At 46.8% G+C, this 16,938-nt stretch overlaps 1 protein-coding gene and 1 long non-coding RNA gene across 5 annotated transcripts in view; one reads left to right on the top strand and one right to left on the bottom strand.

The window, feature by feature from the left end:
* The window catches only part of ADAMTS9 (ADAM metallopeptidase with thrombospondin type 1 motif 9), an 81,864-nt gene extending 79,436 nt beyond the window's left edge, over positions 1–2,428 (bottom strand). For all 4 annotated transcript variants that reach the window (XR_005258364.1, XM_038148877.1, XM_038148878.1 and 1 more), the window contains exons 1-2: positions 1,611–2,428; positions 1,124–1,512 (exon numbers count right to left, since the gene is read on the bottom strand). Coding sequence is in view for 3 of the 4 variants with exons in the window: in XM_038148877.1 (XP_038004805.1) it covers positions 1,124–1,512; positions 1,611–1,704 (483 nt within the window). In the remaining variant the exon portion in view is untranslated. The remainder of the gene's footprint in view (positions 1–1,123; positions 1,513–1,610) is intronic.
* Positions 334–6,821, top strand: LOC119705941. The gene is made up of 2 exons (XR_005258365.1): positions 334–1,672; positions 2,439–6,821. It is a non-coding gene; the product is annotated as an uncharacterized LOC119705941 (long non-coding RNA).
* Positions 6,822–16,938: the final 10,117 nt, after the last annotated feature.

Below are 16,938 nucleotides of genomic sequence, written 5' to 3'. Positions count from 1 at the left end.
CCCCACAAAGCAAGCAGTTAATGAGGGAGGTGTGCCTAGTTCTGTGGTAACCCCTGTGAAGGCAGTGGCTGGAGCTCCAGCTTCGGTCACACTGCTTGCACCCACCCTGGGCTGCACAGCCAACCCACTGGTGCTTACAGAGGGCTAATTACTAACCCACAGGCAGGGAGCATGAGAGAGGCATGTCTGCCAGACCCTGCCCTTATGCCAGTGACTTTCACCAAGACAGTCCTGCCCAAAGGATGATGGTGCTGCTGTGTGCTGGAAACCCCAGTGCAACCCCATCACTGGGGTGGTTCCCCACTGGGAAACCCCAGTGCAACCCCAGTGCTGGTTTCACACAGCATGTTTCCCTGAGACAGGCTTTTAACCCACACATAAGGACCAGAGGAAGGTGTCCAGCTAGTGAAATCCCTGCTTATGAGGAGACATCAACGCTCCTAGTTGCACACAACTGTGAATGCACATATTTGGTGGGTAAATAAAAAAATATCCAAGACAAAACATTCTGCAGCCATCCCATACTGGTATCCACAGTCAGCACCTGGGAGAGAAGCCACATACACATGTGCCCAAGCCTAGGTGAACACACGCACCCAGAGGAACCCCGGGACTGAATGAAGCCAGCAGAAACCTCCGGGAAGCCCCTAGGACTGGCACCCCGTGGCACTGAAAGGCACCAGGACAGACGGAAGAGTCAGCCCTTTTAGGAGCTTCTGCGCATCCCGGTGCCAACATCCCCGCACCGAAGGGCACCCAGCTAGGGTACCAGAGATCGGGACATGCCCCTGGTCCCGGGTGGCTCCGGGGCCAGCCCGCAGCCACCCCTCACCGGCACCCCCAGAGGCAGGCGGGGTCCGTGCCCGGGTCTGGCCCGCGGGCCGGCCCCTCCGGGTGTCGGTGGGTGGCATTTTTCCCTCAAAATCCGCGGAGCAGCAGCGGCGCACCCCGGCACCCGAGCGACGAAGAGCGGCGTGGGAGCAAGCCCCGGCCGGGGTGGGCCGGAGCCGCCCGCCGCCGTCAGGGGAAGGGGCGGGCGCCATCGCTCCGCCCGCCCACCCTCTCTCGCCCCGCTCCTCCTCCGCGCTTCCGCCCCTGGCCCTCAGCGGGGCGGGGGTCTCACCATCCCGGAGCAGAGGCTGATAACGGCGGTGAGCCGAGGGCGGGCGTTGACGTGCCCCCGGTAGAAGCAGTGCTTCACATCGGCGTCGGCCGCCTCGGCGTAGAGGCGCCGTTGGTCTGCGGCGGGCTCTCCCAGGAGGCTGACGGTGAAGAGCGGGGCGATGAAGGCCGAGCTGGCCGTCAGGTTGAAGAGGAACTGCTGCCCGAAGGCGGACAGCCTGTAGTGTGCCTTCGGGGAGTCGGCGGCAGCCGCCGTCCAGGCGTCGGGGGCAGCACTGGTGCTCCGCCGGCGCCGCCTGAAGTGGACATCGGTGGGGAAGGGCTCACCGAACTCATTCACTCGGGTAGGAGTCACGATCTCGTACTCGCTGAGCTTCTCCAGCAGCTGGGCTGCGAGGGGACAGACGCTGAGTGAAGTGGCCGAGCCCCGCGGCCCCGGGGGGCGGCAGCGCAGCACTCCCCGCGCCCCTCCCCGAGCACCCCCTTACCTTGCCTGGGGTGCAGCTTCTGCCTCCTCGCTGCCGTCCTCCAGCCGTCGATGAAGAGCGTGGTGAGTGCCAGCGCCAGCGGCGCCAGCTGCATGGTGCTGCGCGCTGTCCTCGGAGGAGCAGCTTTCCCCGCCTCCGCTTCTTCTCCTCCTTTTTCCTCCCTTTCCCTCTTTTAATTTTTTTTTCCCCTCTCTTCTCCTTTCTTGTGGCCCCCCTCCCGGCCCCCGGAGCGCTGCCGCGGGAAGGCGCAGGAGCCGGGCGGCGTTAGGGGCGGGCGGGCCGGCGGCGCGCGGGGCGCCGGGGGCCGCGCATGGTGCGCGGGGGCGGACGGGCCGGGGTCGGGACCGACGGGCCGGGACGGGGGAGCCGCCCGCCCGCCCGCCTGCCTGCTCTCCCTCGCTTTCCGCCTCTCCCCCCGTCGGGCTGGTGGACGAGAGCTGCCGGGACTCTGTTTAAAAAGGGGCGTGCTCCATAGATCAAGCCCGCCCTCCTCCGCTCCACTCCTTCCTTCATGTCACTTTTTTCATCGTTGGCGAAAGCCGAAGTCGCAGGTTTTGGTCAAGAAAAGCCATCGCTGGAGCTGCATGGAGCGGGCGGGGGGAGTCCGAGCTACGGCTTCGCACACTCGGGTTCGGCGCCCGCTCCCCGCCGGCTCCATCCAAAAGGCTTTAAAATCCTAAAGTAGCCCTGGCAGAGCGGCACCGGCAGCTGCCTGCTCTGCCAGGACCTGGTGGGGATGAGTCCCTTTGTCACTCACTGGGAGGAGAGCTGAGTTTTCTTACCTAATTAACGTTTTCCCTTTTTTTTTTTTTTTTTTCTCCAAGGCAGCTTGAAGAAGTGGATCAGCAATTGAAGAATCCCGTGTGGCACTTACAGCAGTTGTTTTCTTCTGCATTTCTCAGATAAGAGGCAATTCAAGCAACTTTTGTTCAGGATTAGTTTTGTGTTGTGCACTTTTCAGGCACCCTGAGGCAAAAGGAAGATTATATCCTTATCTGAGTTTATTTTGTTTTGTTGTACAGTTTGAAAGGTCTCTGTAAAAATTTAAGACATCCTTTAGAGCTACATATAATTGTGTTGGCTTCTACCCCTCCTTCAAATCAAAACCCTCAGCCTTGGTTTAAAAGGTTTTAAAACCTTTAAAACCCGTAAGCAAGCCAAAAGAGAAGTTTGGAAGTTCAGTTTGCACTTCCATAGAAAACGTCAAAGTTCTTTACATTCTTTGCTCACTTTGGCACAAGGCACAGAAATGTTGGTATTTTCTGCAGAAAGTTCTATAATAAAAATCAAATCAGAATCCACTTCTGGGCAAAATGGCACCTCCTGACTCTTCAAAACAACTGGTGGAGTCCTACAAACCTCAGCTATTAAGAGTCAATTATTAATTTTCTATGATGAATGTAAAAGAGTAAATAAAGCATCACCTGCAAAGCTGTGCATCTTCAACCCTGCTACTGGCTGGCCAGGGTTGCAGGGCTGAGAGGCAGAGCCTCGACAGTGCAGGAATCTCCAGGATTGTGGAGACCAAGTCAGCACATCCTTAGGGCAAGGTGTAATGGCACATAACCTCCCTGCATGGCATTGTTCCCACGCTTATAAACCAGGTTTAATTAAAATCTTGGATACTTACTGAGAGATAACTCACCCGTATCTCCCTGAGCTGCAGTGCTTGCAGAGCACCCTGAGCCCTGACCACCTCCCTACAATGTCCATATGTACCCCAAACCTTTCAGTCTTCACAGAGAGAGATACAGCATGCTTGAGCTTGGGATAATGCTCCAGAAATCATGGGAGAAGGAAGGTTAGGCTGTATCCCGAGCTCAGGTGGGTGTGGACACATTTCCCAGGAGTGCCAGGGGGAGCCTGTGCTGCCATTTGGGCATGTGGAGCAATATTGAGCAGCTGATCAGCAAAGGGGGAGTGAGGAAAAGTGAACCGAGTTGCCTGAGGAAGGGGAGGTGAAAAGCTTAACATAGCATTAGGGCTGAGTCAGAGGGGAGGGGAGGAGGCTTACGTGGAGCTTGTCCTGCCAGTGTCTGGGAAAGAGGGGTGCAGCCTTCAGGCCTCTGATCAGCAGTGTTGGGAAACAGGTCTGGTTTATCTGGGCTGCCCCTGGGCGTCCCCATTTCACAAATGTCCTCTCCCACATCCCATCACTCTCAGCCTCAGCACCCCCCTGCCATGTCAGGGGCTAATGAGCTGCCTTGCTTCTGTTAGCTCACTGTCACAGGAAAAGTTACCAAAGCTTTGGAGTTTTTTTTCCTCCTTAGTTTTCTACAAGGTGACCAGTTAATTTGGCTCTGGGGTGAGGTTGGATGGAGCTCAGGAGCTGGTAGAGGCTGAGAAGTGACAGCACATGCCTGTGACTTGGCTGGGTAGGACCCTTCCCTTTTTGGCACTGAGCTGAATGGAGCAAGGTTGTTTTGTGGAGCATCCTCACAGCCTCACCCACTGATCTGACACCACCAACCTGAGGGAAGGCGAGAAACACAACTCCATCATTTAGAGAAGAGGGGATCCAACTCATGGGACTCCATTATGGGGCAGAGTTGGGAGCGGTCTGAAACCTCCCAGGACCAAATCCTGGCTTCGCAATGGCACTAAACATACATTTATGCATTCCATGCAGCATGACATGACTTCCAGAGCCATTTCCATCAATGTGCACAAGTTGTATGTTCTGTGGCATTTTGAATCTTTACAGCTGGAGATTAGTAAGTGCAGAATGAAAGCTGTACTGTGAGTAAATAGATTATGTGGAGCTTAGAGAAACTAAGCTGCAATCTTAAATTCAAATAACTTTCCTATTAGGAAGGATCTATTAATACTTACGGTATGGTAACTGTGCAGACTCCAAGTCCTCACCCAGTCAAAAGTAAGACTTAAGAGCCCCTACCTACCCATAGAAAAATCCCCTTAAAACACTGGGAATTTTGCCTATGTAAATACTGCAGAACTTGAGCTGCAAATGCCTCTCGTATAAACTACAAAATCAGAACTTGATTGCAACAGCAAAACTTCAGTGAGAAATTTAAGGCAGTGCACACTGCTGCAAGAATACACTTGAAGAACCCAGATTTCCTGAGGTTTTTGTACTGCTTTTCCCCCTTGTTACCATTTAATTTTCACTATAGGTGAGGCCATCTCCAGTACTAATCTTTGTTTTTTGTGGCTCAGTCTCTCTGGGCAAGCATCATCTTCCTTTATCTGCTGCATCCTCTTGCTTGCCCAACCATTATCCCACAAGGCAGACAGTTTCTCTTTGATGGTTGCCCCTCAATGCTACAAGATATCTGAAACAGCCAACTCTTTTCCTTCTGTCTAATCTGTGTGGTCAGAAAGTGAAAGATTTCATTCTCTTCAAACAGGTGACCACCCTCTCCTGCCTCTCTCATTCATCTGCTGATGCTAGTAAAAAGGATACCACTCTGGACTGCCTTTCTCTTTGTTTTGAAAGCTCTCATAGAGGCTTCTCTTTAAAGACATTTTCAGCAGTTGTGTCAAAGCTGGATTTTTAAGTTTTGTAAGCCTTTCACATTTGTTTGGAGGGACTGAAACTTGCAAGTTCTTGGTGTATACTTAATTTTCATATTTATCTGTGCCAAGCCAACTCTTTTTGGTCCTCGTTAAAAGGATTTAAATACACTCATCTACTGTAGTCCTTTAAGCTCCTGCTTCCTCCCTGGGGTTTTCTTCTTACCCCATGTAGTATGCTGCTGCCATCAAGGTCTGAATCACTGGGTTCTTTGGGAGTTTGCTCCTCTGACCGTAGGAGGCTGGGAAGTGCTCCCTGCCATTCCCAGCAATACCAGCACTGTACTGCTGTCACAACCCGCTCTCCGTGGGCCCATATCCTGGTCCCCATTTTAGGGCCAGTGGCTGAGGGAGATGTGAAATGATATGCCAGGATGCTGCAGAGCCATCAGTGCCATCCCACTCCCCTGAACACTGAGATGTGCACATTGAGTGACTAATTCAAGGTTACCCAGGCCAATAATACCCAAACATCCTTCATCTCAGTCCTGGGTCAAACTGGGCAACTCAAACATCTTCCCAGCCAGTGCATTGCAGCAGGAGCTGTGTCCTGTGAGAGCCATCCATTGCTCTGCACCCTGGTGTAAGGTGGGGCACAGTGGAAATGCAGGGTAGCCTTGTCCTTGCAGATAACATCCCTGCTGTCTGCCTGGGTAGGGAATCACCATTTGGGAACAGAAGTTGAAGGAGGGAACACAAACAAGTCTGTTTCACTGCTCCACTCACATGCAGGGAAACTGGCCTTCAGCTTGCCTCAGAAACAGCTTTGACCCTGGAAAACAGATACATGAAGTAGGAACTAGGGACTGGGTGGGAGGAACAGCGAAGCCCACGTAGACACTGCAAATGTGTGGGATTTTCATCTTCAGGTCAGCACGGATGGACATAATGATCCCTTGAGGCTCTCCACTTGAAACTGCTGGTTCCAGCTTGTCCCTCCCCTGCTCCCGGCATTGCTGCTGACTGTTCACACACTGCTCCTTTTCCTTACACCTCTTATCTGCCACGTGGAAAGTGCTCAGGGTAGCCCAGCTTCTGGGTCGCGCTGCAGCCTGGCAGTTCCTTTGGTCTAATAAGCAGTTATAGATCCCATCTCCCCTTTTACTACAGGTAAACCTGGGAGAGGTCCTAAAGTAGCTAAGAAACACTTAATTCTGAATCTTCCCATTTTTTGTGCAAATTAAGCCACATCAAGCTAAACATTCTATTAGTTTATCTTTTGTGTTTGCAATGTCACTTTGCAATCTCACATGGTATAAATCAAACAGGACCTGAATACACTCCTCGTGACTTTTGATATTATGAACTTACGCATGTATGCTATGTTTCAGGTGCCTTTGCCAAAACATTAACAGTAATATTCGGAGGACTAAATAGAGCAGATGTTCTGTAATCCCACACCAAAAGGCAACCTGGGAATGTTGGAAATTATACAGGTACAAAAAGCTTTATCCCTCGAGTCATGTACTTTTCTTATATAAACAAATTATCGTAACAGCTCTGTTAGGTGTCACCATCACCTTATGAAAAAAAGACTGAGATGATTGATTCGGCAAAGAACATGGGGTCATGGAGCTCTGGCCTCATTGTAGTTCCACCCTCCCTCTCCATCTTGTCTGCAGCCTAAGTGTATAATGTAATATTTCAGTGCAGGGATCATTAAACTGTAAAACTCTATTTTAGGAGGGTTGTTTTCATTCTTTTCCCAAATAGTAGATTGTCTCCAGAGATAACAAAATACAAATATCCAGTAGAGCAGGGAAAAAGCTAAGCAACTTTACAGATATCAAGTTCTTTATCCCTACACTGTTTGATTTCCCTTGGGGTGTAACAAGGTACCCAGCTAAAAGCAAAGACGTCTCCCTGGGGGAAGTCTTCACTGTGTTGTCGTATTTGTATTGTGGTAGGAAGTCTCTACCGGTTATAAAACTGTCAAAAAAATTGTCAATGGCCAAAAAACTGGGAATGTTTTAGGCCTAATCCAGTGCCTGTCAAAACTCATCATCAAAACTTCTACTGACTTGGAGAAGTACAGAATCTCTGTCATTTCCAGGAGCTATTTGACAGCATCACATCTTGCTCATTAATATCCACCTGACAAGCATATAGAACATCCACTTTTTCTTTACCAAGATGCAACAGCTTGAAAAAAACATTTCTTTTTTAACTTAGAAATACGTCTGTGCTTGCTAAGTTGCAGTACCAAAACTAGGGTGTTTTAAAATTCTTCTCAGGTAGCTGAGGGTTCCCAGAACAGATGGGCACAGGGAGGGAGAAGATAATCTAATGGCAGCCCATCACTTTGTAGCACTGCTGGTACCACATCATTACCACAGCCAGAATGTGCAACAGACCACAGCCATTGTCTTCCCCCCCCCCCCGCCATGCTAAATGATTAAGAGATGCTGCCTAAATGTGATGCTTCAGATTTAAGTGAGCAGTCTCCAACTTGCAGGATATGTTGAGGAAACAGCTCTCTTCTTATAGGTGCTCCTATACCCTTGCACCCAGTTTCCTCCTTTCCTCTGAAAGCAGCATTGATAAGAAACAGACTAGAAGGTGTTGAAGAATCAGCATATAAATACAGGACAAAAAATAAAAAAAAGGGATTTGGTCTCTCCCCATCTATGCTGCGTTTGCCCTGGATGAAGGAGTGGTGAACAATTTCTATCTTCAGCCGCACACCCTGCGCTGTCTCTCCCGATGGCTGTCACTGCCTGAGCAGCTGGGCACACCTAACACAGGATCCCTCACTCTGGTTTGTGCCTGAGCTGCTGCTTTGCTGTCAGGTACCTGCAGCCTTGGCTTCGCTGCTTAACTTCACTGTCAGGCTCTGCTTTTGCAACCAAAACAGGGGACTTAACACTAAGAATTCAGTTTCTTAGAAGATGTTGTTTAGGTGAGATGTTAAAAAGCAGGCACAAAAGTAGCAGGATGCAGGGAGAGCAAGCTTTGGGTGATCTGCAAAGCTGAAACAAAATTTCTTCCCAGCTGTTTCCAACAGCCGTCTCTGCTCTATACCTTCATGCCTTCTCACTCAGTAAATACCTTTTTTTTTTTTTTTTTTGATGGCAAAGGTTGTCTAGGAGCAAACCTGGAATCCATCCTTTCCCCTCACAGGTGCGAGGAGAGCTGCAAGAATGATGTGAATTGGCTGCAGCCTTCTTAACCACATTCATGTCATGCCACTCTGGCTGGGATGCTGGAGAGAGAATTAATGGAGTGTAAATCCCTGTTTGGAAATCTCCAGCTTCTCCCTGTAACTCCTTCATTCCCTTTGCAAACCACAGGAAGAGAGGATCTCCCCACAGAACCACAGCTGCACATTTTGGTTCTTGATTAAAAATAGCGGAGAATTCACATAACCAGAGCTGCCTGTCTAACGGGTTCAGGGTGAACTGGGATACTTCCAAGAGAATCTGTTGTCCTGAGACTAAACCCTGCGAGCAACAATCCTCTTTTAAAGTTATTGTATGGCTTGGCTACAAAGATAAGGCACCAGATGGCTTGGGAAGAATTTTTAGGAGACAGTCTGCTGGTATGCCTGGAAGGATCTTGAGAGTTTACATTTACAATAGACCATTTCTTTGGAGGCGAATGTTTGTCAGGAACATCAGTTTTAATTACTTAAAATGTAGGCTGTTTCCAAATGCAGACAATGTTAAGAGGACTTGTGGTTTTTTTTTGTTTTTTGTTTTTTGTTTTTTTTTTTTTTCCCTGAAGAGAGGACAGCTGAGAGAAATCCCTTCCTTTATAGGTAGCAAATTGACTTGTGAGACTACTGTTGTGCAGTTTTCATCCCAAATAGTATCCTGCAGCACTTTCTTTCACTGATGAATTATTCATAGCACAAGTAGGTGTTACTTTCATCTGTTTTCAGCCAATGAATTAAGCAGCTGATTTTGTCAACTCTAAGCACACAAGAACAGCCCTCAAAATTCCCAAGACTTTTCAACTGAGCCTTTGTCTTCTGCATGCAAGGAGGGATAAGCTGGGACAGGAGCCATAAGGATGCCAGTAGGAATAAGCAGCCTGTCAGTAATCTCAGTGTTGTTTTCATACATGCAACCTGCTTCTAAATCCAGGTGTGATCATTTGGCAGTAAGGATTATAGCACTATTACCCACAATATCTGAATTCAATGACACCAGGACTTGAGCTCCCCCATACCCAGTGCAAGGGCATGACATTTCTTTCCTCAGCCAGAAGCGTTACCCAAAATTATCTGAAGGATTTGGACCTTCCTGAGAACTATGGCCCTGCTGGAGCCCCTCATCACCCCTGCAGGTGCATGGCAGACCCAAGGAGATGTGCATGTGGGCAGCACACCTTGTATGTCTGGAGGTGTGGCAGCTCTGCTAAGGGGGTAATTTCCTACCCTGCTCATGGATGCTGATGTATACATGTCATGTTTTTCAGACCTTTCCTTTTTCTTATATGCATTACAACATAAATAACATTAACAGATGCTGGTGATGGGAATCAGGCTCATGTTTGTAAGCCAGCTGTTTCCATGTTGTCTCCCCGTATTTTATCATCTTAATTCTTAAATATCCCTTAGCTTTCCAGTCAGAATTTTTAAATGGACACAGCACGATTTGGAAATGACTGTAACACAAGGATATTTGTTGACTTAACTGACGTTGTTTTGGCATGTCAGGGCCTCCTAGGGGACCAAGACCCCATTGTCTAATGGCAGAGCAAACACAGGGCTGAAAATGGGGGCAGTATCAGCATTCCCCTGCCTTATCACACTCAGTTAATGCGTTACTCCACACCAGCCAGCCTGCTAAGAATAGCATTTGTTGAAGGGAGGAGAAATCTCATACACACCAGCAGCATTCTTTCTCTCTCTTGTTTTCATACGAGGTTCCAGCACATGGGTTTTTTGTAGCACAAAGCCCATGGTCAAAACAGAGAATTGTCCAAATCTGAGCCGTTTCATCTACCAACAAATTGGATGTTTGTGTTCCTTCAACAGCAGGAGAGGGAGATGCTCACCCATGGCTGAGACTCCTAGACCTGCCATAGCTTGTGAAACACATGGAGAGCCAAAAGAGCAACTTCCCCCAAACACACGTAGAACTGGACACATTGAAACAAACATGTTATCCTGTTTGATTCTGTGCATCTGTTAACTCCTCTGAACAGTGAAAATGGAACTTTGTAGCCCTAGTTATACATATATAAAACCATGTGCTTTAGGGCAGCAGTATCTAATTGCATGATTTTTTTTTTTTTGATACCATTACATATAGAAAAGAGGCCTCTGGGCCAGGAGCTGGCACTTTTCAGAAGCTGACATGCTTCTGCTGAAAGCATTGTGAGGGATCCAGTGTCACCACCCCTCTGCAGCATCATTAACAGCAGTGACCAAGAACCATCCCCATGGCCCTTCTCTCTTGCAGATACCCCTAAGTCACTCTCCTGCAATCCACTGCACAGCACAAGGAAAAGAGGAGTTTCTGCATTGCTTAAACACACAAGAATTACTGACCTGACCCTCTTCGAGCCATTTCACTCTCTCTCCAGGGCACACCAATGGTGAGCGTTCAGTGGTGACAGGGCAGGAACAAGGAAAGCTTACAGGGCCTTGCCTGAGCACCAGTCCATCTTCCAGGGATCTGCAGTTGGGTGACCCATGCCAGAGGTGATGTCCTTGTGCTCCTCTGCTGAGCTGCTCCAGGAGGAGAGGGACACAAGTCCTGCCTGGGGACACACAAACATCAATGTAACTCTTGCCCTTGTGCAAATGCAGTGCTGGTGTTCAAAAGCCCAACCTTGCTCTGTTCTACGGTCTGATGTTGGTACCACACGTGATGGTTTAGTTTCCACTTTCACCATCCAGACAGACATGGCTGTGGAAATCCCAAATTAACAATTCTGATTAGGAATACCCACCATAGTCTCAATGATGTGTGTGTGTGACTGCCAGTGGCTGTGACATCTCTGAGTGTGGAGACAGTTACAGCTGTCAGGTTCAGAAGTTTCCTTTTCTGCCCCACTCCATAAGATTTTTCTCATGCCCCATTCCTCCTCTCGTGTTGTTCCCTTAGGCCATGTGTCATCTGTCCTGGTCACCAAGGAATTTGGTTCCTGTGCCTAGAACAGCTTTTGTGTTACTGGCAGCTCTTCTTTCTGCACCCATTGAAATAAAAATAAGACAATGCATGAGTAGCTTTTAAATCTAATTATTCTTGTGTTTACTTGGCATGATCTTTGATATTTTGCAACCAATTTATTTGACTCAGCTTCCAGGAGAAGGCTTGAAGCATGAGATCCAGTGACACGGATGTTTCCTGTAGGTCTAAAATGTGGTACAAGCGTGGCCTTCTCTATCCAAGCCCTTCAGCAAAAGTGCATGTAGTTTGCTCCTTGACTCCAGGAAATGGGTGCAAATGCACCCTGCAGCTGGAGGTGTCTGCGACACCCTCCAAATGTAGGTCCAGCTGCATCTGTCCCTCGTGTCACAGGCATGAGCCCCTGGCCCTGAGCAGCGTGTGACTAGCACAGCAGTCAGAAAACCTCACACAGAAGATTTTGTAAGCACATTCGCTGGTTTAAACTTTGCCCTAGAGACTGGAGACTCCTGCAACTGTGAGAAAGAGGGGTCCTTGTCATTTATAGCTGAGGTCAGCGGAGGGCCAGAGCAAGGAAGTTTGTATTGCAGCAATTTGTACCTTATCTTGTTTATAGATGTAAACAGAAGGTTTACACTTCCGTTACTGAACTCTACTACACCAAAAATATCGAGTGCAAAGAGAAGGAGAGGGATAGGCAACTTGTGTGCACTCGTTTCTTGAACTTATTTCCAAAAGGAGAGTTAAAGAGTCTGCTGTTTCTGAAGTTTGGAAATTCGGACCCCCTTGCAGGGTTTAAAAACCCATCTCTGCAGACTGCAGGGGTCATTCCAGGATCTCAATAAGGTCTGGATGTAACTTGTAAGTCTGATGGACCTTTGTCAATATCATTGGAGCCAAGAATCCTTTATGAGCTTTAGGTCACTCCCAATTGCTTCTGAAGTCATTGCCCAGGCTTTTCTCATTTTAGTCACAGTACCAGGGTTTTGGATCATCTGAAAAGCTCCAAGGCAAGGGACATATGGAGCTTACAAAAGCATTTATTGTGCTAGTTAGCTCCAGTCCCATGCCAAGCAAATTATTCATGCACATTCTGTGGATAGGAGAAACAATTTTCATGTGGTTATATGGATAAAGGGAGAAGAATTTGGGCCACTGACTCAGCCTGTCAGCAATGCTTCCCCCTAAATTCAGCCATGGAGCTGTGAAGCAGATTTCTCACAGCACTGATGGTGGGGCAGCGCTCTCTTTGGAAAATGTGACCCCTTATTTACATGCCACTTGGAAACCAGTATCATTCAAGGGAGCCAAATTATTCCTGAAGTATGGCCTTTTGATTATAACCTTTCAGAAAAGTAAGCAATTGAACAAAAGCAGCTCAGAGATAGCATTTCAAATGACAATCAACCAGCTTGGCTGGAACAGGAGCAGCAGCAAACTGCCCAGCCTGTTGGAGACATGGCCATGCCATGCAATGCTGCTCTCCTGCACCTGAAAGGAAACCTGACGTTCTACAGGTGTTCTGCTTTTTGAGTCTCATGGAAGGAGACAGAGTTTGAGGAGACACACTACAAAAGTTCCGTTTAACAGTTGCTGCTTTTCCATTTCAGCTCTGTGACCAAAGTGCTTTTTGTTTTTTCTTTTTGGTCTCAGCAGATTTTATTCCACTGCCATTGCAGTGGGCACTGCAGAATGCAGGGTACATTCTTGCTTCAGTTGTCTTTCTGTGCACTTGGCAGCAATTCTGGACACCCAGAAACACAGACCATCACTATTTTCTTTCATTTCCACTTTCCCTTTAGAAATATTTCATAAATTGCCTTCCCCCATTGAAAAAAATATATAAATAATTAATAATTTTTAAAAAATTAAAGTAATTCAATTTGCTCTATTATTTAAGTTAGTGGAAATAGAAAAGCTAATCAGCTGACTGTCATTGTACAATAAAGTCAAGAGTACTTAATTTCAATCCTTGTTCCATAATACTTATATAATTCAGACCTGGAGACAAAAGCACTATGGTCATGGATTAGCAGTGGCTTAAAGTTGAAAATAGCCTGAGGAAGTAAGGTTGACAAAATAAGTACGAGTGGGCAAATCATATGTAATGGGTATGGGAATTACTTAGTGTATGATATTTTATCAATATAAATGGAAAAATACAGAAGTAAATTCAATTTTTAAGGTCTCCAGGAATAAAAAAAATGTAAACCTACAAATATAAATATAAATATACATAACCAGTCTCTATACTTGAAAACAGAGCTACAAAAAATTAAATTTTAAATGACAATATAGTAAAACAAATAATTTGGTAATAATAAAAACAGTTGTTAAAATGCAGAGCTAGTTCTCATTAACAGTGTTTTATAAGGTTGCTTTTTTTCAGTGATGTACAAAACTAAAACCTCTGTCATTCACCTGAGGTGCCAAGCCGTTCAAAGAACACACTGAGCAGAAGTTCGTCCCAAAACACCAGCCACAAACTGCACTTTTCTGGATAAAAAATTATGGTTCATAGGTAAATAATTATGGCAACTCACTTAGATCTGTCATGTGAGGTAAATGACATCAAAGCCTTCACATGCATACCCAAATGAATTAGCAAAATCTATAATAAAAGCTCTGGAGGGGCCCATACTCACCAGTGCTGGCATTTCACAAGACACCTAGCAAGGTTTCATTATGATTACCTTTTGCAAGCATTGCAGCTGGTACAGTAATAATTGCTGTGCCAAAGAGAATTGTGAAAGCACAAAACACAGGAAAACTGGAAAAGGAATTTTGTGACAAGAATGCCATGCAATTTTTCACATACCAGCAGAGAAAATTAGATTTCTAAACAGTGGGTGAACACTTGCTTGCCAGGGTAACACCACTGCCTGCACAGAAACCACCCCTCAGAGTCCTTGGGATGTTCACAACAAGCAGCAGCTGAACATGCCCAAAGAGAATGGTGGTAATGAATTAATTATTTACTGCTTCTGTGCTAAAAGAAATTATACCTGTACGTGTTACTAGGGAGTAAAAACCTCGCACATCCATAAAAATGTATAAAGAGGAGCTCTGTTATTGATCAGAATAACTTCTAGGCATTTTGACCAGGTTACCTCCTTAAGAGGAACATGTTTACCCAGTGATTGGGACTTAGTGGGAGAAATTCATTGTGTTGATTTGGCACAGCCTGGTTTTTGGTAGCGGGAGAGGGCCACAGGGGTAGCTTCTGTGAGAAGCTGCTGGAAGCTTTCACCATGTCCAACAGAGCCCATCTCTGATGGCCCTGAAGATGGACATGCTGCTGGCCCAGTTAGAGAGGTTGGTAATGCCTCTGTGATGACATTTAAGAGGAAAATCAAAACATTGTTTTTTCCAGGAGTGGCAAAGTGCCGGGGCCATCCCTGGTGTGGTACATGGCAATGCGTTGCCAAGGCCGCTGCCATCTCCATGTGACCCACGGTGAGCTCTGCCTGCCTGGCTGCCCCTGCAAGCCGTGGTGAGGACCATGGTAAAACAAACTGTCCCTTGGAATGCATGAAGTCCATTGCAGAGGTCCACTCACAGCCCGTGGGCAAATTGCTCACACCAGAGTGGGTGGAAGCCAGAGAAAGCTGTGATCCAGTGTGAGACCCGAATAGAGAGGGCCCCTGCTGCCAGAGATGGAGAGAGAGGGTCCTTGCTTCCAAACTAGAGCAGCCTATCCTTCGAGGACTGCACGCCAGGGATGAGTGACCCAAGCCAGAGCAGTTTTGGGAAGACTGCCTGTGGGAGGGACTCACGACATAGCAGAAAAAAAACTCCTCTCCCTGAATGAACAGAAAAAGATATCCAGTGACAAACTGACCAAAACTCCCATGCCCTGTCTTCCTGGGCTGTTGCTGGGAAGGAGGGAGAGGCTGGGTGGAAGAAAGGTGTTTTAAGGACTTACTTTACTTCTCATTATCCTCCTCTGACTCTGTTAATAATAAATTTACTTTATACCTTTAAATTTAAACTTGTTTTGCCTTGAGAGTGCTTTTTCTCCCAGTTCTTAACTCAACTCGTGAACCCTTGATTAATTTTTTTTTCCCCTCTCCTCTGCCCAACTGTAGCAGAAGAAGGTAAGTGAACAACTCGCGTGAGCGCCTGGTGTTTGGCCGGTGCCAAACCACGACACTCACCTTGGCCTCAATTCACAGCTCAGTCAGAAAGTTTACAGAGGCCTCTCGGGTGTTTGTAACATTCTGTTAAGTAATAGCACAAATAAAACCACTGTCTTGGGATAATGCACCTTCTTTTATACAAACATTTCATTTCAAAGTCTTAAATAGGCAATAAAACAATATTTAGTCTTGTAAGCCTTCTTTAGTTAGGTTCATAATGTACCTGCCTACCAATTACATTCCCTGCAGTCAGAACACCTAGAAAACTCTATTTATTAGCAATCTGTCCCAAAATAAATGTACCGCTTGAGTCAAAGATAATCTATTCTGAAGGAGACTGCTAAGACAGCTCCTGGGATAAAGGAGGGTAAGGTGCTCTTGCATATTAACATAAAAGAAATAAAAAAAAAAGTGTTTTGCATTTCAGAAGTAAATTTTTTCACACCCTCCTTCTTGTTTCCATCATTCAGACATAGGCTGTGACCTCCACTGAGTCCTCACTGAAGTAAATATCCACCACTGACAACTTTCTTACTGCAGCCTTTGGATTGCAACATCTGGAAGATGATGAGACATCATATCCTTTGCCCATACACACTACACAGCACATCTCAGGCTGTCCCAGTATTTTACCTGCCCTTCAAGGGCCCCACAGAGAAGCAAAATGGTTGTTACATGCATGTAGTTCCTACCTTCTGAGCCGTGCAATCCTGTTTAGTGTTCTAGCTATGTCACACGTGAATTGGTGGCTCTGTGCAGTGCCTTGTCCAGTGGTGGCAGATAATAATGCCTTTGGTGTGCAACACTCAGCTGAGGCAAGCTTGGAAAGTGTTAACTCTGAGGCAGGATAATATCTTATTTGGTTGAAGTAAAAAGTAAACCAATACAGGATTTACAGCAATTTAAGGCTTAAGATGAGATCAGATGCCTGTCATCTCCAAACACCTCTCAATCAGCAAAAAATAATCCTCCATGAAGTGGATTTTGGTTTTGGTGCAAGCTTTTTTGGGGAAAATGGGCCTGTATGTTATTGTTCTGTAGAGTGGAGGGAGGTGAAGCATAAACTCAGCTGAAAACTTATCCAGGGCTTCTGGCAAGTGTGGGCCAGAAGCGTGTGATTTGTGCTGCTTACCAGATCTCTGCATTTCATGAGTCCCAGATGATGATTTGCAGGGGGATCTCTTTAAAAGGATGCAGGAAGTTCGAACTATCATCAGCTAATGAAGAGGGCAGAGAAATTCAAATGGAGCCAAAGGGAGGGGAAGATGTACTCATTTTCCTGAGAATTACTGCATCAGAGCCACCTGCTTACAGGGTTAACTTTCTTCCTCTCTGTTTCAAATAAGGGGAGTCAACCTGACCTTTACTTTCAGATCTGAGAGAAGCCTTGAAAATGAGAACAGTGAGGCTCTCCAAATGCAAACACTGGCTGCAGCAGACCTATTTATAAATAGTTTAGAAGAACACCATGAACTGCAGGAGGGCAGTATTCCCCCTGCAAGTTTGCTGCCTTACTGAACACAACTACAAGCTTGAATTTGCTCTCTTACATACCAGGAGGCCTGGAGCAGAAAA

This window comes from Motacilla alba, chromosome 12, assembly GCF_015832195.1.
Source record: "Motacilla alba alba isolate MOTALB_02 chromosome 12, Motacilla_alba_V1.0_pri, whole genome shotgun sequence".
NCBI classification, from domain to species: domain Eukaryota; kingdom Metazoa; phylum Chordata; class Aves; order Passeriformes; family Motacillidae; genus Motacilla; species Motacilla alba.
This window is presented reverse-complemented; position numbering and strand designations above follow the sequence as displayed.